A 25,028-nucleotide genomic window follows, 5' to 3' on the forward strand; every position below is an offset into this window, starting at 1 on the left:
CGGCGGGCGACGGGCCAATGGCGGTGCGGGGGCGGGCCCGGGCGGGCGGTGGGCGGGGGCGCGCGGAGGCGGCGGCGGCGGCGGCCGCGGCGGCGAACAAAGAGGCGGCGGGCGCGGGCGGCCGAGCGGAGCCGAGCGCAGCCGAGCCGGGCCGAGCCGGGCCGAGCCGGGCCGGGCCGGGCCCAGGAGCGCGCGGGCGATGCGGGCGGCCAGGCCGGGGTCGGCGGGCCCCTGATCGCCGTTCCCCAGGCCAGCCAGGAAGCCCCGCGACGGCCGCGCGCCCCCGCGGCCGGCCCGCCATGGCCGGGGTCAGCTACGCGGCGCCCTGGTGGGTGAGCCTCCTGCACCGGCTGCCCCACTTTGACCTGCACTGGGAGGCCACCAGCAGCCAGTTCCGGCCCGAGGACACCGACTACCAGCAGGTGACGCGGGCTCCCTGGGTCGCGGGGTCCGGTCCCGGGTCACGGCCCCTCAATTCCGAGGGTCCCGGCCCCCCTCCCCGCGGGTCACGATCCCCCTTCCCAGGGTCACGGCCCTCGCCTTCTGCAAGGTCTAAAGGCTTCCTGTCACCTACCCGCGGTCACGGCTCCTTCCTCCTCCGCGGACCCTGGGCCCCCTTCCCCCTCGAGGGTCATGGTCCCCACCTCCTTTAGGGTCTAAAGGCTCCCCCCGACCCTGCATCTAGGATTATGGCCCACACCTCCTTGTGGGGCACAGCACCCTGTTCTAGAGAGTCTCCTCCTGGTCACGGGGTTCCCCTGCTGGAGAATCTAAGGGGACCACCCACCAGCCCACATGGAGGGTCCACAGCCCTCCTGCCGATTCTAGCCTTCTCATTTGGAGTCGCTAAGACCCTCCCTCCTTGCTGGGGTAGGAGGAGCTGACTCCCTCCCCTCCTTGGAGACCCCTCTGCCTGCTGTCAGTGTGTGCCCAGGCCCCTGAGCAGGGGCTGTTGGTGGGTGTTGCCCGCAGAGCCCCCGGCCCAGAGGACCCAGGGCTCTGAAGCCACGTCCATGCCCGAGAGCAGTGGTGCAGCCGGGAGGGGAGTCTGGCCCCCTCAGCCCCAGCCGGCAAAGGCCACTCACTGCCAAGATTTCGGTGGGTGAGTGGTCTGTGTGGATGCCAGCCCTCCCTGGCTGGTAACGACCCCCTGCCTGGACCAAGCTATGGAATGTACACAGAGTGCCTTCCCGGAGATCCGACTGCCTGTAGCCCTGAGGGAGGGATGGGGGGAGGCCTGGCCACAGGGACAAAAGATGGGCCTCAATCTGGGAGGCTGGAAAGGGGCTGAGTCTGGGCAGACCTTGTGGGGTGGGGGTGGGCACAGACGCTTTTCAGCCCTCTCCCTGAGGAACCAGGCTCTACCAGTGGAGCCCTAGGTCTGGGGTCGTGCCAAGCCCCACTGCCACCCCCACCACTATGCCACTGCCATTGAGTGCGGGCCAGGGCACCAGGCTGTGGACACTTCCTTCCTGCCTGGGGATCCGGATTCCACAGGCCCAGTGACTGGGTGCCTGGTCGCCCAGAGCATGTCTGAGTTCCTCTTTGGTGATGAATGCAGAGCCCTAGGGTGAGTGGCGGGGGGGCGGGGCGGGGGGAGCAGCTTTGCTCATAAGACAGCCCGGGCCTCCAGCTCTGTCCTCACAGCCTCCCTTGCCCTGAGGAGGAGAACCAGAAGCACCCCAGCTCTGCAGGAGGCCTGCCGCCCCACACGCAGCGCTTACCTGGTGCTTGGCTCCCCAGCCCTGCTCATCTGTTTCTAAGCAGATTAGAAAGGGGGCGAGGGATTGGCCTAGGCATGTCCAAGGCAGCAGGATTCTTACAAAACTGGACGCCCATGTTGTAGAAGGCCAGCCCGGGGGAGCTAACCAGGGTGGGGGTGACGCCACTCCTGCGCACCCCCGGAGCTTCCCCTGGAGTGACTGCCGCACCTGTCCCCAAGGTTCTGCTGCCGCCGAGCAGGACAGCGTACCTTCCTTTAGGAAGTTCTCGGCCGTTTGCCAGTCCTGAAGCTCCAGGGGCGCCTGGGGTGTCTGTGACCCACACAGCTTTCCCGCTGGCCCGTGGGCTGCCGCCTGTACATGCTGCCAACCCTGGCTGACCTGGCCGCCGTCCCTCCTGGGAGTGCCCCCTGAGTTGCCTGGACCTGCAATGGGAAGTGAGCGAGAGGCCAATGCCTCTGGCCAGTGGAGGCGTCCACTTGGTGGCCGGGCCCCCCCCGACCCCCACTGAGCCTGACCTCCTGCAGGGCCCTTTGCCCCTGAGAGGATCAGGGCTGGGGCCCCGGCCTCCTCAGAGAGCGCTGTTCCTGCCCCGCTGTGGGAGGGCTCTGACTCACTCTCTCTCCCGCCTCCTCTGCGAGGAGCAGAATTAACCACTGAATAATTCACGGTGTGGAAACCAGCCTGTCTCCATCCCCCGCCACCTCCACCGCCGGCTCGGGGCTGTGGAGTGAGCTGGGCCTGGGCGTGCGGCCTGCCCCTGCCCTCCCATGCCATCCTGAGATCCGGGCGGGGGCGCCTCCTTTGCAGGGTTGGGAGGGATGTGAGGGCCCCACACTCCCGCTCTGTGCCAGCTGTGCCACCCATGGAGCTTCCCTCCTGGGCAGGTGGGTGATGGTCTGGCGAGGGCCACCGCCTGGGGCCTCCCCGGCCTCCCCTGGTGGAGCACCCCTAGCTGTGTGGAGACAGCTGCCCTCGTCCCACTGGTGGACGGGGAACCCCTCATCCTCCTGACTTGGGGCGCCCCACTCAGCCTGGGGGCCCATCTGTGCCTGGTGCCCACCTGGGCTGCAGGGGCCTGGCGTCCTCTTCTCGCTGTGCAGAGAAGGGGCCTCTGCTGCTGAGGCCATCCAGGGGAAGGTGGGGCCTGAGGCAGGAGCAGGGGGTGGCGTGGCCTGGGGAGACCAGCTTTTGTGCTCTGCTGTTTCCTCTGCCAGCCGTCCACTGCTCGGAGCCCGGTGAAATCCGCTGGAAACCCCAGGGGCCAAACCCTGTGTGGGGGTGCTCACTGGGCTATCACTGACCTTTTCTCATACAAGCCTGGAAGGTGAGCATAACTGTTCCACTGTGAGGATTAACAAACTGAGGCTTAAAGAGGAGATTGGCCCGGAATCACACAGTGAGCAGGTTGTTGTCCAGTTGCTCAGTCGTGTCTGACTCTTTGTGACCCCATGGACTGCAGCACGCCAGGCTTCCCCGTCCTTCCCCATCTCCTGGAGTTTGCTCACACTCACGTCCAGTGAGTCAGTGATGCCATCCAACTATCTCGTCCTCTGTCGCCCCCTTCTCCCCCTGCCCTCAGCCTTTCCCAGCATCAGGGTCTTTTCTGATGAGTCAGCTTGTGAGTGGTGAGTGGGTGGTAGACCAGAATCCTTCCTCGGGCCTCTTGTTCCTGCCCCTCGGGGAGCCAGAATCAGCCTTGTGGGGCGAGGGCTTCCTGAGTCCCCCACGGCTGGCCCTGCAGTGGATGTGACTGAGGGATGAAAAGCTGATGAGAGCTGTTATGGGCGCTCTCAGAGCCCCGACTGGCCCTGTGCTGGGGGCTTGGACCCTCTGTAACACCATGGATTGGATTTTGCACCCTAAAATCTTGCAGTTACTTTGGGGACTGAGGGTCTTGGGCTCCCGTGTTCCCAAGGCCTCCATCCCAGAGAGGAGGGACTCCCTGGCCCGTCCATCTGCCTCTCGGGGGCTCATGATGTTTGCCGAGGGGACAGACTGCAGGAGGGTGGGTTCTCTGGGGACTGTTGGGACAGGTGGGCTGGCAGGCGCTGGGAGTGGGCGGAAGGGACTCCGGGGTCTGCTCTGTGCTGCTCCACCCCACACCCCCTGCCTGCCTGGCTGCTGGTCTGACTCCCTGGGGGCTGGGCTATTGCCAGGGTGCCAGGACTCCCCAAACCCCGGGGCAGCTGGTGGTGGGGTGCAGGGGAAGGACTCCACCCTGAGGAGGGAGGAAGCCTCCTGGGAGTTGCACAGCCTGTGACCTGGAGTGGCCTGAGGCCAAGCTGGAGTCCACAGTGAAGGCCAGGGCTGTAGGCGGGGGCGGGGGTGGTGATCTCAGAGCCTGCCTTCTCTGCAGACTAGAGTGGGGGTGCCTGGCTGAGGGCGCCAGGCCTGGGCCCCAGCTCTGTAGCTTCCCACCTGTGTGAAGGTGGACACAGTTGGATGGGTTTAACCACTTCTCTGGGCTCCCCTTGGTGGCTCAGACGGTAAAGCGTCTGCCTACAATCCAGGAGACCTGTTCAGTCTCTGGGTTGGGAAGATCCCCTGGAGAAGGAAATGGCAACCCACTCCAGTACTCTTGCCTAGAGAATCCCATGGATGGAGGAGCCTGGTAGGCTACAGTCCATGGGGTTGCAGAGTCGGACACAACTGAGTGACTTCACTTTCTTCTTTCTTTCTTTCTGGGTTCCACTTGGGGGGAACTGCCCCCTTAACTCCTACCAGCCCTTCCCAACCCCTCCCTCCCAAGCCTCCCATACCCGCTGTGTCCTGAGGTAGAGTTCAAACCCACTCTCTGCCCTCTGTCCCTCTCATTCTTGCTCACTGCCTCTGCTAGTTCAGGAGAGGCTCGAACCTGTGAGCTGGAGAACCGTGCAGCCTGGTGTGGTGGCGCTCTTATCAGGTGGGCTAGGCCCGCAGAAGCCCGGCAGTCAGGGAAGGCTTCCTGTAGGAGGCGCTCCCTCTCCTGGAATGCCCAGAGGGTGAGGACTCACCTGGAGTGTAGTATGCAGTGGGCACACCAGCTCACCTACCAGGGCAGCCTGGTGTGTGGGGCCCGTTTACCTATTAAAGCCCTGAGTGCCTGGATGTTCCTATTGAGACCCTGAAGATAAGCCTGAGGTGGCTGAGACCTTGGGGAGGAGTGTCCTAGGCACATGCAAAGGCCCCGAAGCAGAGAGAAGCCTGGGCCTCAGCCCAGAACAAGGGAGTCCCACCGGTCTGAAGGTGCTGCCCCTGAGCTGGGAGTTCTCTGTGCCCGGGGTGGTGGTGGGACGGTGAGCCCAGCCTGAGGGCCACTTGGGGGCCGCACTGGGGCTGGTGATCTCCTCTCGCAGACCGCAGCCCCTTGGCCTCGTTCCTGACTCAGGCGGGTCTGCGTGTGCCCGCAGTTGCACTGGCCCTCTGCGTCGTCCCCACGCTCAGAAGGGGATTTGCTTTGGTTATGCGTCTCTCGCCTTTCTTCTAGTGTAGGAAAGCGAGACACCTTCGTGGAATATTTGGAGACTAGGAAAGTGTGTGGAGACAGGGAAGAAGTCCCTGCAGCTGGAGTCTGTCCCTGCCGTAAACCCGGGGAGGGTGCCGCCTAAGACTAGAAGTCGTCACCTGCTTTTAAACATCGAGCCTGGGGACCACATCCTTGGTCCTGGGTTCTTAGCTTGCCCAGCATGCCACGCACCTCTCAGGTCAGGATTCTGAGGCTGCAAGTGCCAGAAACACCCCCAAAGGAACAGCGCCAAGGGGCGGTGTGGAAGCTGAGTGCCCCCTGTGTGGACAGCGTCTGTGTGCTGGGCTTTGGGCGTGCAGGGCCCATGCATTGTGGGGGAGCCGAGAAAGCCCTGCTGGGTGAAACCGACTCTGGCTGGGTGCCTCTTGGCCAGGGTCACGGTGCTGGGAGGGCGGCTGCCTCTGCCCAGATCTGCGCCTGCTGAGGGGCCTGGTGTTGTGTGGGTCAGGGTTAGGGTCTGCACCGCTGGGCCCCATCTTGGGGCCTTTCGGGGCTCCTGGTTCTGTCCCCAGCACTGTGCTGCTCGGCATCAGGGACGTGGAGGGAGGGCGGGCGGGCAGCCGTCTTGGCTCTGACCGGGGGCACTGGGTCAGGCTCTGGCCAGGTGTCTGTGGCTCTGAGAGGCTCAGGCTGTCTGTCGTAAGCATGTTTCTGGGAAGCCGCACAGCCTCCCTGGGGGTGGACCCCATTCCCCCTGCTGAAGCGAAACTGAGGCCGCTGGCCAGCCGGCATCAGAAGCAGGGAACCACAGGCAGCCTCCGGCTCCAGCCCAGCACTCCAGCCCTGCAGTCCCCCCTGCCTGTGGACACAGCCCCGTGTGTGGGTCTGAGGCTGGTCGGGCGGCTCCCTGGGTCCCTCCACTGATGCCAGTTCAGGAGGACTCAGGGGCGGATGGGACCAGACCCCCACAGGCCACAGGAGCTCTGCTGAGCCCATGGCTGGGGAAGAGGAACCGAATCTGCAGCCCAGGGTCTGGGTGACAGATGTGGAAAGCACCCCGTGTGGCCCCCGAGGAATTGGGGGCACATGACTGAGGGCAGGGGTGGGAACAGCAGGACCCTGGGAGAGCCCAGCTGCGCCCATGCCGTCTCCCGGGTTTGCGGGGAGCCCGCCCCAGCCCTGTGCTGCGCGGGGACGCACCCATGGCCCTCGGGGGCTTCCCCAGGTGCTGGGGGGTGAGGACAGACACACAGTAGGACTCCTGCCCAGCGCGGCGAGGCTTGGATGACGCACCCCAGGCACTGGTGCCCAGCGTGGAGAGCCCCTCACTGCTGGAGGACACCCCTGAACCGATGGCCCTGGCCTGCCCCGGGGTCCCTGCTGCAGATGAGGACGGCAAACACCCCCCAGAACTGCGTCTGCGGCCTGCCCAGCAGGACTCCCGAGGGCCCAGGCACAGTGGACCTCTGCCAAGGCAGTGGTTGTCCCTTGTGCTGTGGACACAGCTGCGAAGGCTGCAGCGGGCCCCCCGGCCTCCAGCCCAGAGTCCGAGGCAGGACCAGGCCTGTGTCTGGTGCCAGCTGCCCATGAGGCCACTCTAGTCCTTGCCCAGAGCCGGGCAAGCGCCCGGGGTGAGGTGTGCCCTCAGGGAACAGGGCAAGGGGAGGGTGGAGTGACCCCCGGGCCAGGCCTGGGGGAGCGGATGGGCTGGGTGGGGCCCTCGTGACCCCCCTCCCCTGGCCCCGTCGCACCCCCCCACTCGAGGCCTGGGCTGTGCATGCCCGCCCATGTGCCCCAGCCCTTCCCGGGTCCCCTTGCTGGGGCCGGTGGGCTCCGGAGGGCAGATGCCTCACGGTGCTTGGTTTTGTCCGCAGGCCCCCTCGTGGCTAGGCATGTCCCCTGTCTGCTGAGGGCGCGGGGCAAGGCCAGGCTGCCCAAAGCCCACGTGACCCCTTCTGTCTGCCTCTGAGTGCCAGCCGCGGGGCCACCCTCAGGCTCCCCTGCTCTGGCTGCGCTGGCCCTGACCTGGGTCCTGACCACCGCGGGCGCCCCTGGGGGCTGACGGGCCGGGGTGGGGCGGGGCGCCCAGGGCCGCGTCTCCCTGGCAGGGCCGTCCGCCTGCCCGGCAGCTCCTGGCCGTGTCTGAGGCCGGCGCCCGCAGGCTGGCTGGCGCAGAGCGCGGAGTCTCTGGGTGTCACGCTGGGAGATGCGTTAGGGCACCCGGACCAAAATAGACGGGCTCACGGCTCCAAGGCCCCAGGGCAGCAGCGCCGCCAGGTTCTTCGGTGTCTCCTCCGCGAGCGGGCGGGGCGAGGGCGGGGCCTTGGCCTCCCTGCACGTGGCCCCAGGCCTGGGGGGCGCAGGCGGGGTCCTGGGCTGGGCGTCTTTCCGCAGCTTCAGCCCAAGCCAGACCTCCTTCTGCCGGTAACCGGGCGCGGGGGGAGGTGCCGCTGGCAGCCTGGACCTCAGACCAGGTCTCGGGGCTCAGGCTGAAAGCTGGGCCCCTCCCGCGCTCCCGGCACGGCCACGAGCTCACCATCCTGGAATTTGTGAAACCCAAGCCTGGTCTGGTGGAAAATCTGTTTTTAATTTCTGGCCAGCGTGTGGGAGCCTCAGCGAGCGTGCTGGGGGTGGGGTTGCCGCACAGGCAGCTCAGCTCCCACCCAGCCCGGCCCGGGAGGTGAGGGGGCCCTTTTCCAGAACTTTCCCCAGGAGGCCTGGGCTGGCTCTGGCCCTGCCTCCGTTATGTCAGTGCGGGGGGCCCTGGGGGTCCTACTGGCCCCGGGTCCCTGGCCTGGAGGATGGGCCACCTCTTCCCCGGGTGGTCTGGGGACCCACAAGGCCATGGATACAGCTGGGCTGCCAGGGCGCTCAGGCCCAGACCCTGGGGGAGCGGGCAGTGCCAGGTGGCATGCGGCCTTCCCAGCGGGAGACCCCCTCCTTCCTCCCCAGGCCAGGGCTCTAGCCAGGACTTGGATGGGTTCCCAGATGGCGCCCGGGTGTGGGGTCCGGCCGGCCTCCTGGACGCCCCTGCCTGGCCTCTTCCTCTGGAGAAGGGCCTTTGGCAGCCCCGGGGCCGGGGAGGACAACCCTGGAGGTGCTGGAGAGGCCCGTGGTCCCCCACTCCACCCGCATGCCCCGCTCGTCCTGCAGAGCCCTCGCTCCGCTGTCAGGGATCGGGCTCAGCCTGACCCCCCACCTGGTCCCAGTTGCCAGGGGCCTCCTGGATACAGGTTTGCAGCTTGGACCTTGGTCAGCCCTCACTCACTGTCCCTCCCTAGGAGTGCTCATGCCTCAGTGTGCCCTGCTGGCACCCGCCGCCCCCACGATGGCGGCTGAGGGGACACCCCCTGAAGCCTCTGTGCCCCTCCCCTGCTCTGTCTGGCTCCCACAGCCTCTGCCCTTCCTGCACCGCGGGGGTCCAGGCAGACGCCTGCCCAGCCCAGCAGAAGCTGTGTCTGGGGGTCCCACGCCCCCAGTGCCCAGGGCCAGGCCCGGTGCTGAGTGTGGATACTGTGTGCTAGTGTCTGGGGGCCGGCTCTGGGCCGAGGGCCCCGTGTGTGCTGAGTCCGGCCTCCCTGCCCCAGGGAGGCAGGTGTGGCCAGCGCATGGACCCGTGAGCTCGCAGTGTGGAATTTGGACTCACCGCCTCTTGGGAGCCTTGCCCATTACCAGGCAAGGTTGCCTGGTTGCCTTCCAGAGAGTGTTGGCATGAGGTGGGGCAGGGTTCATGCGGCAGGAGGCAGGCCGGTTGGCTGTGGCCTTCTCGGGGACTCGCCCTGGGAGAGCCCCTGACCCAGCAGCGGTGAGGCCTCAGGCTGCAGTCATACCCCCTGCCCCGCCCACTAGCCCGGTGACCTGGAGGACCTCTAGAGCCTGCCCAGTCTCCCCTGGACTGCTGGCCGCAACTCTCCCTTGCCGTGCCTGGGAGGGTCTCCCAGCCATGGCGGGCTGCAGAGGGGCTGAGCAGGCCGGCCAGCCCTCAGGGTCAGCTGCCGGGTGGCACAGCGGCTGTGTGGTGGGAGGACCGGGTGTTTCGCAGGCAGTTTGTCCACGGTTCCGCCAAGCTCACCACGTGGGGCACGCCCCCTCGCAGGCCTCCAGGCCACGTGCTGCCAGGACGCCCAGCTGGACCCGCCTTGTGTGGCGGCACACGGAAGGGCTGCCCCAGGGTCGCACGCTGGCCCTCCCAGCCTGCTGGCCTGGGGCACCTCAGTGCAGCTGGGCTGGCGCTGAGAGTTGCAGAGGCTGGCCGCCTGTGCCCAGGCTGTGCCAAAGGAGCAGGCCAGCAGCGGGTGGTGGCCGGGACAGGCTCGCAGCCTCGTGCTCTCCCATCTGCAGTGGAGCTGAGCACCATGCCGGGGGCTTCTGTTACTGACATCTGGTGGTACAGCGTGGCCCTCCCCTCAGAGGCCTGGCTGGGGTCCCCCGCTTGCAGCCAGCCGGCCTGAGGCTGAGCTGGGGCTCCCTGCACCCTGCTGGGACCACCCACCTGCACACGGAGCCCACCGCTCCCCGGGGCCCCTGGCCCTGCTCCCCTTGCTGCCTGGGAGGACTTGTTGGGGGAGGAGGCTTCATTGGTCCGCCCAATAGGCCTCAGACACGGGCCTGGGCCCGCCCTGGGTGGAGTGAGTTCAGACCCCAAGGGCCGATTCGTTGAGCGTCTCCAGAGCGGGTGGGGGCTTGGGGGCCCCCAGCCTGCGGAACGTGTGGGCACAGGGCCTGGCCTGGGCCTCCTTGGTGGACACGCCCCATGGCAGGGGCTGCAGGGCCTTGGGAGGGGCCAGGTGGTCCAGGGTTGAGAAACGGCAGCTTCAGGGCCTGGAGGGGTGGGTGCACGTGTGTCCAGGCGAGGCCTCGCAGCCAGCCTGCGACGCCCCAGGCGCTGACGCCAGCCCTGTGGCCCGCGGTCAGGACAGGAGCCGCAGTGCCTGGCCGTGTGCTGACGTCACTTCCATCGCAGACGGAAAATTCCATTTGGTCAGAGCCCAAATGCTGACCAGGCATTTCCCATTCAGCAGGGACCCCGAGCGGTTTGGAGGGGAGGGGCACCCGCGGGAGTCCAGTGGAAGGCTGCTATCTGGGAATCCGGCCTCAGGACGAGGGCAGAGGGCAAGTCGGGTCCCTGGGCCGGGGGAGGCTGCTGCCCGGGGCCAAGCGCCCCCGCCTTGCCCTGGCCCTCGCACTCACGTGGGCTTGGCTTGTTTGCGCCAGGGGGCTGGGACCCTGAGCCCTGAGGGCCAGCCCCACCCCGTGTCAACTGGAGGATGCCATCACCTCCTTGTGGGGACTGAGGGGGGCTGTCCTGACCTCGGCCCCTGCAGCCTACCTCCTGGGGCCGTGCGGGGGGCCCACCAGCAGCCCGGGGCGGGGAGGGTCATGGTTTAAGGCGAGCCGCATCCAAGGGGAAACTGTCCTGTCCAAACTTGAGGTGGGGGGCAGGGGCCTCATGTTTCTAAGTGTTCACTGTAGGCCAGGCCTCAGGCCCCGAGGGGGCAACAGCCCAGCCAGGTTGATGAGCTTAGCGAGGCTTTTCCAGCACCCATGGGGGGGCAGGGAGCTGTGGGCAGACAGGCCCAGCGCAGAAGTGGCAGAGCGCCCTCACCCAGGAAGGGCCTTCTGGAGCTGGGCAGACGGATAGGAGGGCAGGGGTCGGCTTCCTTGTGTTGGGCTAAGGGGGAGACTGTGGCCCCTGGGGTCTCTGCTGTCCCCAGGAAAGTCTCTGGAAGTCACCCTCCTCCCCAGGTGTCCCTCTCTGAGCCCCAGGACACGCGCTCACCCTCACGTCCCAGACCGAGCCTTCCAGGCGCTGGAGGTGGGCTCCGCCCTGTGAGGTGGGGCTGGTGGGGGCGGGAAGCGGCTGCTCCCCCAGGGCTGTGGCTTGCGGGGCCCATGGCAGGACTGTGCCTGTCTGTGATAGGTGTCCGGGCCCATCCACGCTCACAGAGCTTCCAGCGTGGGCTGCTGCGCCCGCCACTGCTGGGGCTCAGGACGCCGCCTTCACATGCATGCGCCTGGGTGAGTGTGCGTGTGTCGGCATGAGGGAGCGTGTGCACCTGTGTGGCCATGTACGGGCGTAAACGTGCGTGTGTAGGCATGAGGAGGCACGCACTCACCTTGTCCATGAGTGGCCTGGACTCCTCTCTGGCAGCGGGGACCCGGCCCCCTGGGCGGAGTTGGCATGGGCGTGGCACCCTGGGGGGCTCCCCGATGGAGGCGCTGCTCTCAGCCTTTACACCTGTGAGCTCACGCCCTCCTCGGTGCAGCCCTGCCTCTGTTTTACTCACGGGGAAACTGAGGCATGGGCATTGACTAGGTCAGCTCCTGGCACCAGGCAGAGCAGCATTTGACCCCAACACTCGGGGCCCCTCCAGCTTGCCCGCCCGCTGGGCTGGGCAGGAGCCCTCCACCCCGTCCAGCAGCAGGCAGTCCTCGGCCCCCTGGTGCCGACACCCAGGGCGTCCCTCCCCTCAGCCTCTGCTCTGGGGCACTGCAGCTCTGCCGCACACCGCCCCCCTCCCGTGGTCACGTGGCGGCCAGGGAGGGCGCGGGCACCTCGGTCCCCAGGAGGGGTAAGCGGGCCTGCAGGAGGGAGGCGCTCTGGGGCTCACGCGGCGGAGCTGGGTGCGGGCCAGGCGCCTCCCACGCCTGGCTGAAAAGAGCTACTAACACGTTTCTGGGTTTGTGTTGTAATTATAAAGGTAGTACGGTTCGTGGTTTAAAAAGGAAAATCAAAAAAGGAAAGAAAGAAAACCAGTAACCAAAAAAAATCAAAGGCACAGGAGATCCCAGAGCGCCTGCCGAGCGCCAAGCCTGGCATGGTGCCCTCTGGGCGGTCAGCTGCGGCGGCCTCTGCCCGGAGCGCACTTCCCTGACCTGCTGGACTGGGCTGCGCCCACCTAGACCTGCACTCCTGCTCCTGCTGGGCCTGCTTCCTGGGGTTTCCACAGCCCCTGGCTCACGCCCTGCAGGCCTCAGCACCTGCTTCCTCCAGACAGGGGCTGTGTCTGCTGGGGGCCCGCTAGGCCCTGGCACCTACCACGTTTCCCACAGGAGTGGGCCCCCCCCCAACCCTAGCCCCGCCCCAGCCTCACCCCAGGTGCCGAGGTCTTGCGTGGCCAGTCACGCTTATCCCAGGGCGGACGGGAGCGGGTGGCCCTGGCTCCGTCTGAGCTGTGGTCAAGGCCTTGATGAGTCCTGACGAGCCTGTAGGCCCGGGCCTCGCTCACTGCCAGGCTGGGTGGTCTCAGGGCCCCAGCTTGGGCGCCCCTTGCCCTGCACCCCTGATCCCTGGCTTCCTCACCCCCGGAAGGATTTCCTCCAGAGGACGTGTGTAGGTGCGCTTATTGGGGGTGATGGTGGGGTCAGGCAGGAGAGGAGGGGCTGGGAGGTCGGTGGAGCGGAAAGCTGGCCAGGGGACTGCTGGGGACCAGAGGGTAGCCTCCTGCTGGGGGAGGAGGGGGTGGTGGCTGCTGCCAACGCAGGGCTGAACATCGGGGCCTGCAGAATCCCGGGAGTGGGGGCAGGCAGGGCGTGGGGTTGGGAGCTCACTGCCAGTGGGTTCTGGTTGAGGGCTTAGGGGAGGAGCCTGCAGGCAGTGTGGGGGCAGTGACCCCTCTGACCCGTGAGGAAGGGGCCTGCAGGATCCGTGGCCCCTGTGCCTGGTGCCCAGCTTGTGCGTGCGCGGGCAGAGCCCTCCCACGAAACTGCTTTTCCAAGCACCCTTTTGTTTGCTGTGGGCAGCGTTGGGCGGGGTGCGGGTTGCAGCTGATGCTAGGCACCTTAAGATGAGCACTCACCCCCGTGATTGGCACCTGTCTCTCTGGCAGGCCCTTGATGGCCACCAGAGGCTCCCTGCTGTGGCCTGGCTGGTGTCCCCATGTGACCTTGAACACCCCTGCCCGCCTGGCCTCAAAGTCCCTCTAACGTGAGCCCCTGGGACCGTGATGAGTGACAGCCCCTCTGGAGCCAGCACACGGGCTGCTCCCTGCACCGCCCACCCCGTGAGCAGGGTGGTCAGGTCCTGTCAGGCCCACCCACGCTGCAGCCTCACTGATGCCCTGGCCTCTCCCAAGAAGCTGCCCATCCTGTACTTCTTAGGGAGGACAGAGGCCCCCAAACAGCACAGCAGCCCCCAGGGACTACGGCCGGGGGTGCAGGGGAGAGCCCTGCCCTGGGGTGTGAGGGTCAGCCGGGGTGCTGGGCCGGGCAGGAGGCCTTTGGGGCCAGCTGGCTCCTGGGAGGGTAGGGAGTGCCATCCTCCATCTGCTGCCTGGCAACCGTCTCCCAGGAGACAGTCGCTGGGTGCCAGGGCTGTGATCCAGCAGTCCCAGGGCCTCTGGCTGAGCTTCTGGTCCCAAGGGGGCCTTGCAGGGGTGGGTAGGCCTGGGGCATTCCACCCCACAATGGCTGCCCAGGCTTACGGCCACACCGCTGAGAGTTAAGATGTGAGGAAGGTGTTTCCAGGTCCCCCTGAGGGCTGGTTGTCTCTGCAGCAAGGGCGGCCAAGGGGTGTCCAGAGAAGGCCTGGGAGGGGTTAGGAGAGGTGATCCCATGGTCTTGCCCACCTGGCCCCTGCAGGTGGGGCTTGGACAGTGCCCAGATGTCTAGGAACGAAGACGTTGGGTCTGGGGTCCCAGGTCTGGGTGTGCACAGGCACGTCACTCAGGTGCTGGGGACCCGTGGCCCCTGGGCCGGGGGCACCGGTGGGATTGGCCGCTCCTGGGGTTGGGTGCAGAGTCAGCCTGGGACCCGCTGCTCCAGCACTGCTTCCCCGCCGCCCTCAGGCGCTGCTGCTGCTGGGGGCCGCCGCGCTGGCCTGCCTCGCCCTGGACCTCCTCTTCCTGCTCTTCTACTCCTTCTGGCTGTGCTGCCGGCGGCGCAAGAGCGAGGAGCGCCTGGACGCGGACTGCTGCTGCACCGCCTGGTGCGTCATCATCGCCACGCTGGTCTGCAGGTGAGCGCGCGGGGCGGGGCGGGGCGGGGCCCGGGGCGTGGTCTGACTGGGCGGGGCGGGGAGTGGGCGGGGCCAGGCTGGGAGGGGCCGGGCAGGCTGAGTCCCGTGGGGGGGCCTCCAGGCCTGCGACCTCACGCGGCCCTGTCCTGTCCCAGCGCCGGTATCGCCGTGGGGTTCTATGGCAATGGGGAGACCAGTGACGGCATCCATCGGGCCACCTACTCTCTCCGCCACGCCAACCGTACTGTGGCAGGGGTCCAGGACCGCGTGAGTGGCTGCATGGATGGGGGGGGGGGTCTCTTCCTGCTCCTACACCCGTGTGTGTGCATGTGTGTGAGAGTGAGACGTGGGCGTGTGCGGGCGCCGTCTGTGCCCTGGCTCATTGCCTCCTCCAACCTGGAGCAGGTGTGGGACACGGCAGCCGCCCTGAACCGCACGGCGGAGCCCAGCCTGCAGAGCCTGGAGCGGCAGCTGGCCGCGAGGCCGGAGCCCCTGCGGGCGGTCCAGCGGCTCCAGGGCCTGCTGCAGACACTGTTGGGCTACACGGCGGCCATCCCTTTCTGGAGGAACCCAGCCGTGTCGCTGGAGGCGCTGGCCGAGCAGGTGGACCTCTACGACTGGTACAGGTGTGGCCCCCTCTCCTGCCTGCCCCCGCTGGCGCCCGCGCCTCTCTCTGGGTCAGTCCGCTTCCAGCTCCCAGTGCCTGAGGTCTTGTTGGGGGAGGGGCTGGGGTCACTGGTGGTCACCGGCAGGAGTCCCCCATGGGGACGTCTGTTAAAGGTCAGAGGCCAATCTCTGTACCCAGAATGCCTGTGGACGCTCCTCTGGGCCCCGGGCTGTTTGCCCAGCTCTGCCCAGCACCCCCTGCTCCTACCCTGGGACTGGCGCTGTGCCCAGCCCAGGCGTGCCGTGTCCCTGCAGGTGGCTGGGCTACCTGGGCCTGCTGCTGCTCGACGTGGCCATCTGCCTCCTGGTGCTGGTCGGCCTCATCCGCAGCTCCAAGGGGATCCTGGTAGGGTGAGTCTGAGGGCCCTTGGGGTGGGGGAGGGCTGAGGCACCTGCAGCACCCATCTCCCGAGTCACCCCTGACCCGCCCTCCCCCATCTTCGGGTCCAGCCTGGCGTGGGGCGCAGCCCTCACCCCAGCCTGGAGAGTGCCAACTGACTCTCTCTGCCCCAAGGGTCTGCCTGCTGGGGGTGCTGGCCCTGATCATCAGCTGGGGCGCCCTGGGCCTGGAACTGGCCGTGTCTGTGGTAGGTGACGGAGGGCCGGGGGTGCCCGTCTGCTGGTGGGGCATAGGGACGGGGTGGGGATGCCACATTCACCTCCCTGCCCTCCTCCGCGGGACACCGAGGACCTGAGAGGCGGGGGACCTGTCACACGCACACAGCGACTCAGTCCCCACCCCCGGCCCCAGAGAGCCACACCACCTTCCTGAGCCATACACAGATGCTGGGGGGCCAGGCTCCACCCCTGAGAACTGAGGGCTCGGGGCCCCCGCTTGGTAGCCCATCCTCCTTGCCTGCCCCCACCCCAGGGCTCCAGTGACTTCTGCGTGGACCCCGACACCTACGTGACCCGGATGGTGGAGGAGCACTCTGTGCTGAGTGGGGGTGAGTCTGTGGTCGAGTCCCAGCCGCTCGCGAGTGCCCGCTCCTGTCCGTGAGCCACAGGCCATCTGGTTAGGCCGCGTGCTGGCTCCCTGGACAGGTGCCTCACGCCAAGTGGGCGCTTTATTCTGTTTTCCAACATAAGCTCCGTAGGAGCCCAGACCTCAGTGCCGAGTACAGATGCGCTGTAAAGAGGCTGCCCTGGGCTCTGCTAGGCCTTGCTCCCAGCCCCCACCCTGCGCTAGACCCCAGAAAGCCCTCCAAACGGGCTAGAGGGCACAGGGCGGGGCAGTGCCAGGGTTAGGAAGTTGGGGTACAGATTTTCTCCTTCAGCTCTGGCTGGGCTCGGCACCCCTAGGTTTGCAAAATCAGAATTGTGCGTGAACCCCCATCTTTGAGTGTTGGACACAATGGATGCCTATTTTAATGGGGACGAGCAGGCAGGCCACCTGCACCCACTTTGGGGCGACATTCTGGCCTAAGAACTGTTCTGCCCAGCTGGCCTCTGACTCCGTGCCCCCCACCTCCCACCGTGACCTGTCTGCTGCTCACCAGGACGGGACGGATGAGGCAGCCCTCCAAGAGAACTGTGCCCGTTGCAGGAATACGGCTCAGGGCAGAAGGGTTTGGGCCCTGGCCCCAGGATCCCTGGAGACCACTTCCCCCTCACACCTGCACGCTTACACGCAGACACAGACACGTGCACAAGTACCTGCAGTACACGTATACAGTCGTGCACATGTAGACATCCGTGTGTACAGACACAAGCATCTGAGTGTAGGTACACCTCTACTCAGATGTGCACCCGCAGGCATGCGTGTGCAGACACACGCGTGCATGTAAAGATACATACAAGCAAGCACACGTATATTCAGCATACACACAGATGTGTGGCACGGCGCATGCGGACAGCCGGGGTCACTGAGCTGCACCTCTCTCCGCAGACATCCTGGAGTACTACCTGGCCTGCTCACCTCACGCCGCCAACCCCTTCCAGCAGGTGAGAGTTAAGCCCTGCCCCCCACCCCCAGATGCCCGCTGACTGCGAGGCCCCCCCACCTCGTCAGGCCCCTGGGGTCCCCACCCTGGTGCCCTCAGCACAAGCCTTTCAGGGTGGCCTGCTCAATGCCCCCAAGTCCCTGGGCACCTGGCATCTCCTGGGCTGCCCTTTACAACAGACCCGGATGCCTCCCTGACAAAGCAGGAGCCCGGGGGTGTCCCATGGCAGAGGGATCCTGTGTCCACTGTGTGGAGTAACTGTCTGGGCCGATGTGGAATTTGAAGGGAAACCACATGGCCCACTGCCCATCACCCCACGTCCCTGCACGGCCCTCTGGGTCCTCCAGACTGCGTATCTGCTTTAAAGATGCTGTATTTTCCATGGTCTGTTTTGCCTCTGTGTGCTCATCCTGGGGGCCAAGAAAAGGTGTCGCACAGAGCAGCCTGCTGGGCACAGCCGTCCCACCCCAGGAGCTCGGGGCCCCACGGGCTGGACAGCCCTGGGGCTGGCGGGAGCTGCTGGCACTGGAGCCAGCCCGCCCCGTGGGGGGTTGGGGCCCTCGGGGAGGGAGAGGGGCCGCCCCACCCGCGCGGGACTCAGCAGCCTCTCTGTGGAGCAGAAGCTGTCAGGCAGCCACAAGGCGCTGGTGGAGACGCAGGATGTGGTGGCTGAGCTCCTGAAGACTGTCTCGTGGGAGTACCCTGCCACCAAGGTGAGGGGCTGGGGGCCAGCTGTGGAGCCCACGAGCTCCCTCGTCACCTTGAGAGGGAGGCGGGTGCAGCCGCTGCTCAGGCTGCTTCCTGGGGGACTCTGCGGGGGGTCTGGCCCTCCCCTCCTTCCATCCTTGCCTTCATGCCCCCAAGGACTTGGGTAGGGTTAGTGACGCTCACACACACACACTATAGCGCCAGGGTCACGCTGCTCAGAGTCTTCTGGATAACGTTTTGTCCTTTAAGATACTGTGAAAATCTCCCTTGAAACAGTTGCAAGGGCCGTGTCGGGAGCTGCACACGTGTTTGCTCCCGTTACAGTGCAGGCCTGCGGCGGCAGTGTGGCCCCATGCGCCCCGCTGTCCTCACACCTTCAGCCGCCCCCCAAGGTCAGGGCACAGATTTGGGGATCACCTTTGCTCAAAGCCCAGGGTCCTCAGGGCCTGTGCCAAGACTGGGGGGGCAGTCAAGGAGGGGTTCCTGCTGGCAGGTGAGGGTGGAGGGAGGCCTTGCCGGGCTTGCCACCCTTTCCCGAGCACTGTGCTGACCTCGCATGGTGCCCACCCCCCAGGACCCCCTGCTCCGTGTCCAGGAGGTGCTGAACGGCACGGAGGTGAACCTGCAGCACCTCACTGCCCTGGTGGACTGCCGCAGCCTGCACCTGGTGAGAGCCTCCCGGAGCCGTTGTTGGGCCCGTGTGGGGGGGCACGAGGAGGGGAGCAGCTAGGGGAAGGGTGGGGGGAGGGGGAGTGGCTGGGGGAAAGGCAGGAGGAGGGGAGTGGCTGGGGAGGAGGAGGAGCTGTTGGGGGAGGGGCGGGAGGAGGGGGAGCAGCTGGGGAGTGGCTTGGGAAGGGGAAGGAGGAGGGGGCAGCTGGGGGAGGAGGGGAGCAGCTGGGGGAGGGGTGGGGAGGAGGGGAAGCAGCTGGGGAGGAGGGGGGCAGGAGGAGGAGAGCAGCTAGGGGAGGAGGGGAGCAGCTAGGGGAAGGGTGGGGAGGAGGGGGAGTGGCTTGGGAGGGGTGGGAGGAGGAGGAGCAGCTGGGGGAGGAGGGGGAGCAGCTAGGGAAGGAGGGGAGCAGCTAGGGGAGGAGGGGTAGCAGACAGTGGAGGAGGGGAGCAGCTGGGGGAGGAGGGGAGCAACTACGGGAGGAGGGAGAGCGGCTGGGGGAGGGGCGGGAGGGGGGCAGCGGGGGCGGGGCGGGTCACGGGGCCTCTACTGCCTTGGGTCTGGCATGGTTCAGGCCCGCGCGCTCCATCTCACCCTGTGTGTCTCCCGCGCTCTCTTCCATGCCCGGCCCCAGGACTACGTGCAGGCCCTCACGGGCTTCTGCTACGACGGCGTCGAGGGCCTCATCTACCTGGCCCTCTTCTCCTTCGTCACGGCCCTCATGTTCAGCTCCATCGTCTGCAGCGTCCCGCACACCTGGCAGCAAAAGAGGTGAGGGGTCCTGGGGCCCGCCTGGGGGCCCGCGCGGTGTAGCCCCCACCCCTTGGAGCTCCCGGGGCTCTGCAGCCACCACGAGGCCGGTGGGTCTGAGGTGGGCGCTCCTGCTTCACGACTGGCCTAGAGGGGCCCCCAGCCTGGGAGACGGGCAAGCGAGCAGCCAGCAGGGGCGGGGTCCCCGCCTGAGCCCTGTCCTGCAGGCTGGGGCTGCCCGCAGGCAGCGTCCCTGTGTCCCCGGGAGCCTTACCACAGCCCTGCGGACCCAGGACTGCAAGCAGGCATGTCTGCCCCAGAGCTGGCCTCTGGCCTGCGGCCCCGTGCCAGCATCAGGCCTGACCCCGCGCCGGCGTCCCTCCTGCAGAGGCCCCGACGAGGACGGGGAGGAGGAGGCCGCCCCGGGGCCTCGGCAGGCGCACGACAGCCTCTACCGTGTGCACATGCCCAGTCTGTACAGCTGTGGCAGCAGCTACGGCAGCGAGGCCAGCATTCCAGCCGCGGCCCACACCGTCAGCAACGCCCCAGTCACTGAGTACATGTGAGTTGGGCACGCGCGGGGCGCCGGGCGCTGGGTAGGCTGCTCGGGGTGCAGCCACTGCCCTGGGGTGCCTGAGCGAGGCGCGGAGCGGGGGTGGAGGGGGCCCTGCACGCGGGGCAGCTCCCAGGCTCTGAGTGCTTGCTGCTGCCACACCCCTGGGTGGAGGCCACAGGGGACCACTGTCAGACGGAGAGTCTGGTCAGCACATGGGATCCTGTGGCCAAGGCCCCAGGCCTGGCCACGTGGTGGGCTGGGGCGGCAGCGTTAGCCATGGGCCTGCTCGCAGCCCCTCTCTGCTGGGCTCCTGAGACCCCAGGTACTCACTAGCGGGCTGTCTGTGGGATGGGGTCTGCCTGGTTCCCAGGTGGGCCCACTGACCCAGGGCCCTCTCCTCTCACCTCAGGAGCCAGAATGCCAATTTCCAGAACCCTCGCTGTGAGAACACCCCTCTCATTGGGCGCGAGTCCCCGCCGCCTTCAGTAAGTTTCGGGGCAGAGGCTGGAGCGGGGGGTCTGAGGCCAGGGTGGGGGCTCCACCCCGCCGCTTCGTGCCCACGGTGGCTTCCCGGGCGGCACAGGCCCCACAGGCTGCCCTGAGCCTTCGGTGCGGGGCTGCAGGGGGAGGCCCAGCCGGGGCCCTCGGGCGGGCCACTGGCCTGTGCGCGCGAGCTCTTCCAGGAGGCCGGGGCACCTCCACCCACCTGAGCCCTGCAGCTTCTCCCTCAGCTTCCTGAACTCGACCCAGGTCTCCCCCAGGCTCTTCCAGATGGGCCTGGCCTTGGGCTCTTCTAGCTTCACTTCTGGTCTTGGGAATGAGACATGAAAAGGGGGATAGGATGGTTTGGTGCCAAAGAAAGCAGCTTACAGAGGCCACGGGTCCTGCAGGGCTTCCTGGAGGTGGCGGGCCTCCAGGAGCAGGCCGGAGAAGCTAAGGGCCATCTGGCTTCAGACACACACGCCCGCCGATGCAGCGGTCCCGCTGGGCCCCGCGGCACAGCGCTGACCTCGGGCCCGCCCTGGCCCCAGGCTGCGTGTGCTCCCGGCGGATCCCCCAGCGGCGCTCTAGGCTAAACCCGCCGCCCGACTCGGGCCGGTCCTCGCCTGGCGTTGAGGCTGCCCTCTCTCTCTCTCTTTCCTGCACTCCTCCCGCCCCGCACCCTCCTAGCGCTATCTGGCCGCCCTGGACTCTGGCGGCCACACGGGCTGGCAGTTTAAGCCCCTGAACAGTGCCTGAAGGCTGTGGTGGCCGTGTCCTCAGAGTGACAGGTACTGACCCAGCTGGGCCCCCCGCCCCGTGCTGTCTGCTCACCCACACCTCTGCACCTCGTGCCCACTGCTCACTGCCACCTGCTCCGGCAGGCCCCAGGGCCAGCGCAGGGCCAGCGCAGGTGCGTGGGCCTCAGGGACCCTGGCCCTGGGCCGTCACCCTCACTCCAGAGGCAGCGAGCCCCCCACAGAGCTCCTCTTCACATCTGGTCCGGCTGCAGGTGGCCGCCGCCCATCCCATCCCCCATGGGGAGGAGACCATCTCCCTGGGACCGGGAGCATGTGCTCGCCGGCGCTGGGTGCCTGGGCTTGGGAGGCCGAGCGCTGGAGCCCCACGCGGGGCAGCAGACCCGGCCCTCGAGGGGTCACTGCGCCTGTGCAGAAGCGTGCGTGCCGACGGCTGCAGCCACCCTCGCCCAGCGCTGGCGCCCACCACGGTTCCTCCCACGCTCTGAGCCGCCCCCCGACCCACGCTGCCTGTCCCTGGAATGACGACATGGCCCCCAGTGCCTGCTGCCCCTCCCTCCTCCAGCTCGCCTCCGTGTGGGAGGGCTCCCCGGGCCCACGGGGCAGGGTCCGTCCTGACGCCCGCGCAGTGGGCATCCAGGGTGCATGGCCGCGGGGCCGGCTCCCTCCTGCTGGCGGCCTCGGCACACACCCTGGCTTTTGTCCCTGCGATGGGCGTGTGGCCCTTTGCGCATCACCTGCCCTGAGCACACATCTCTTCCACATGTATTCATACACGAGTGTGTAGCGAGCGAGCCCTTCGCACTTCGGGCTGGACCAGAGTGGCCGAGACGGGCGGGCTGTCCCCGCCCCCAGCGGCCTCTGTCCGTGCCTGTGACCCGCCAGGGGCCCACAGCCTGGTTCCCACCTGAGCGGGTGGCAGTGTCACCTGGGCCCCAGGGGGCCTTTGTGGCTTTCCGGGTCCTTCCCTGGGGGCCAGGGCAGAGCGGCTGCGGGGCCGCCTCATTGCTGCGACACTGACCTTGGCAGTCTGGGTCCTTGGGGACTATCCCACCCTCCCTTGGACACAGCCTGGCCCTGCCTTTGCTGACACAGTCCTCCCAGCCGCCCAGCTGTGCTGTGGGGCCTTCAGGTCCTGGGCGTGCAGGATGCAGGGGGCACCTCCGCGCTCTGGCTCCATGCCTGAGATGGAGGTCAGGGGCTGATGGGCTCCCCTCGCTGGGAGAAGGGCTGGTCCTCCTCCTGGGCCTGGGGAACAGGGCTCCAGATGCCTGCCGTGCCTGGACCAGCGGGCTCCCCAGAGCCGCGTCCCCTGGGGCTGTCTGCTCTGCTTCTTTGCCAGCTGGCCGGCCCAGCCCACAAGGCCCTGCCCAGCCGCACCCAGCGCCCGCTGACCAGCGGCCTCCCCTTCTCTCCCTCCAGTACACTTCCAGCATGAGAGCCAAGTACCTCGCCACGAGCCAGCCTCGCCCTGAGTCCAGCAGCAGCGGGCACTAGACGCCCGGCCGCCACCCGCCCCACGTGCCAATCGCCCCACTCCTTCCCGTGCCAGCCTCCCTGCTTGCACCCGTGGCCACCTGCCGGACCCTCCCCACGTACGCCGGGCCTGTCGTGGGTGCCTCTGCGGCCACTTGGCCCTGCCCTCCCTTCCTGCAGGGGTGCGGAGACAGACACCTGGCCTGCCTCCCGGGGCAACGCAGGGGCTCTGGGCCAACACCCTCTCCTCGGTCACAAGCCTGGACCCCTGGGGTGCTGCTCACGCTGCCCGAGCCCCCCAGCCCCCACATGCCTCTGCCCCGCTGGGGCCAGATGTGCTGACGCCCCCCCTCCCCACAGCTGGGCTGCGTCTGCCCCCTCTCCTTCCACAGGCTGCTGGGCACGGTGCCCCCCTCGGTGCCCCCTCGGTGCCGGGCGTCTCGAGCGATGGCGCTTGTGCCCGCCTGCTTGTCTCCTGCGTGCAGAGACCCCCGCGGCGCCCTCGCACACCTGCAGCATCTGTCGTCCTTTCTTCTCTCGCCCCCACCCCAGGCTCCTCCGCCTCAGTTGCCAGAAGCCTCCTGGGGGGTCCCCCCTTCTCTGCTTCTCTCCCCGCAGCAGCCCCCATCTGTGGCATCCGGCCGTCCATGGTGGCAGGAGACAGGTGCCTGCCGGGCCCAGGCTGCTCATCCAGTACTGGCCGCCCTCCTGGTGCCAACCCCCCCCCCCGCCCACCCCCGGAGACTCGGCGGCTCCACCCGGTTCGCTCTTTGCACTAACCACACCTGTCATCTCTAGGGCGGGCGGGCTGCAGGCCGGCTGGCACCCCCTTTCCGGTTCCCTTTGCATCCAGGACAGGCCAGCCTGGGAGCTGCACCCGAGCCGGCTGAGACGGTGCCCTTGGCCCCCGCTGACCCTCTTTGGACTAACCACTAACCTCACTCCAGCCTCCGAGAGAGAGATCGCCCTGGGCACCCCACGGTCCACAACCGTGAGGCCACGTCCAGGCCGGAGATGAAGTCCCAGAGAGCTGGCTGGGTTTTGGGGTGGAGAAGACATTTCTTCTCGGGGCACTGCTGGGGGGGGGGTCAAGACCAAGAGGCAGCCCGAGGGCCTGGAGACCCCTCCCTGGGCAGGTGTTGCCCCCAGGGGACCGTGTCCTCAGGAATGAATGTCCCTTCGGCTGGAGAACTGAGGCCCCTGTGGCCTCCGTCTCCTACCTGTGAAGCGGGAACAAGGCTTCCCTAAGGTGCTTTTGGCTTCGTGTACAGTGTTTGCTGTGCTTTCCTGCCGCAGAGGGCGGGGCCGTCCCCAAGTCAAGGTGGGGAGATGCCTGCCCGGCCCAGGCAGCTGGCCACCGAGAGGCCAGGTGCGGCTCTGGCCTGTGTCCCCCCAGAGGCAGCAGAGAGCCACGGGGCCGCCCCTCTGGGGGCACAGGCCAGGGCCCATGAGGCCGGGCAGTTTACAGACGTTGTAGGGGGCTCCTCCTGGAGCATCAGGGCAGCGCCCCTTCCCCAAGGTGGCCCACAGAGAAGCTGCCTCCGCTTCCTCCAGGATCTCTTCAGTGTGCTGGTGTCTGGGACCAAAAGGATGGGTGGGCCCAGAGCTAGACCACAGTGGCCTGTGGCCCCTGGCCCTCTGACCACAGGGCAGAGGCTGCCCGGGAGAGGGGGTTTGTGAGTGGGCAAACAGAGGTGCCCCAGGTGTGCCTGCGGGCCCCCAGCCGCGCATCTGAGCCCTGGCGTATGGCCAGACCTCACTGAGGGCCTCCCAGTGCCCTGTCCTGGGCCCCCCACAGGCCAGAGGCACAGCCCAACTGCCCGGGTTTCCTCTGGGCGCCCCTGCCCAGGCGGAGCCTCCCTGCCTCTGCCTCAGCCCGAGAGAGCGCCAGCTGTGCTGCCCCGGGCCTCGGCTCAGAAGCACAAAGGCCGCGAGGCCGCCGAAATGTGAATGTAGACGCTTGAGGGCCGGGGGCGGGCGTGCCTGTCCGCCAGTCCCCGCCCAGCTCCTCCCAGTCACCGAGGGTGCAGAAAGGAAGACGCGGACGTCGAAAGGGCAGCAAGACCAAGCCTCGGTCCTGAGCGGGTGGGGGCCCTCCCGCCCTTGGTTTTCCTCCTGCTCTGTTTTCAGGCCCTTCTAACCAGTCCAGGCCCAGGGCCTCCACATCCCGCACCTGCGGTCCTCGCCCGGCCGCAGGCCCTGCAGCTTCTCGGGCGGTGGTCCCCGACCGCGTGGATGAGAAGGCGAGGGCTCCGCGGGTAGAAGGGCTTCCAGGCCGGTCCCTCCCTGGTGGGGCTCCGCGGGCAGGCGCACGTTCCCAGTCCCGAGGTCCCCTGGCCTGATCGGATGTCCCCTCCACGTCCACCCCATCTCACTATGCAATCCCACTCCAAGCGCCAATCCCTCCCCGTCCCAGGACCCCTGCCCAGCGGGGTGCGGGTGCGTGGGTGGTGGTCCCAAAGACGAGCAGGGACTGGGGCCTCTTGTGCGGGATTTTTTTTTTTTAACCATAATGGTTGTGTGCCACACCACGTTATATTTGTTACATATATCTCTCCAAGTTATTTTGTTAAAGACTCCCCCTCCAAGGTCCCCGCCCCCACCACCCAAGATTGATTTAGCATCCTGAGCGGGGATCGAGGCCTGGACCGCTTGGCATTCTCCAAACTTACATAGGGCCATGGCTGTATGTGATGTCGCTGTGTTTCTGGGTGTGTGTGTGGGTGTTTTTTTTTTTTTTTTAGCTTTTTTTTCTTTTGTAAAACTGGGTTTGGGATTTGATTTTTATTTCGCTGGGGGTTTTATTTTTCTTGGCAAATACTAAAACTCTCGTCAATGTAATTTCTGTGGTTTCTATTCAGCTTGGGTTTCATGTTTTAAAATAAACAATTTTAAAAAA

The 25,028-nt window shown here is 67.0% G+C and overlaps 1 protein-coding gene across 2 annotated transcripts; it reads left to right on the top strand.

The window, feature by feature from the left end:
- Positions 182 to 25,028, top strand: TTYH3 (tweety family member 3). Of its 2 annotated transcripts, XM_018040725.1 has the most exons (15): positions 182 to 422; positions 13,956 to 14,125; positions 14,281 to 14,392; positions 14,531 to 14,751; positions 15,047 to 15,142; positions 15,306 to 15,378; positions 15,663 to 15,738; positions 16,680 to 16,735; positions 17,355 to 17,447; positions 18,017 to 18,109; positions 18,744 to 18,880; positions 19,248 to 19,421; positions 19,825 to 19,900; positions 20,586 to 20,686; positions 22,076 to 22,157. In XM_018040725.1, exons 1-14 carry the CDS (start codon positions 300 to 302, stop codon positions 20,652 to 20,654), a joined length of 1,569 nt encoding a protein of 522 aa, XP_017896214.1. In that variant the 5' UTR covers positions 182 to 299; the 3' UTR covers positions 20,655 to 20,686; positions 22,076 to 22,157. The 2 variants fall into 2 exon arrangements, with proteins under 2 accessions (XP_017896214.1, XP_017896213.1); XM_018040724.1 differs by lacking the exon at positions 20,586 to 20,686 and having other exon boundaries at positions 183 to 422; positions 22,076 to 25,028.

The sequence above is a fragment of the Capra hircus genome, chromosome 25, assembly GCF_001704415.2.
Source record: "Capra hircus breed San Clemente chromosome 25, ASM170441v1, whole genome shotgun sequence".
Lineage (NCBI taxonomy): Eukaryota > Metazoa > Chordata > Mammalia > Artiodactyla > Bovidae > Capra > Capra hircus.

Excerpts from the sequence above, each read along its gene's own strand:
- TTYH3 (XM_018040724.1), top strand. The coding sequence starts at position 300 with ATGGCCGGGGTCAGCTACGCGGCGCCCTGGTGGGTGAGCCTCCTGCAC. Across the intron at positions 423-13,955 it reads AGGACACCGACTACCAGCAG|GCGCTGCTGCTGCTGGGGGC; the intron begins GTGACGCGGGCT and ends CGCCGCCCTCAG. Across the intron at positions 15,379-15,662 it reads TGGAACTGGCCGTGTCTGTG|GGCTCCAGTGACTTCTGCGT; the intron begins GTAGGTGACGGA and ends CCCCCACCCCAG.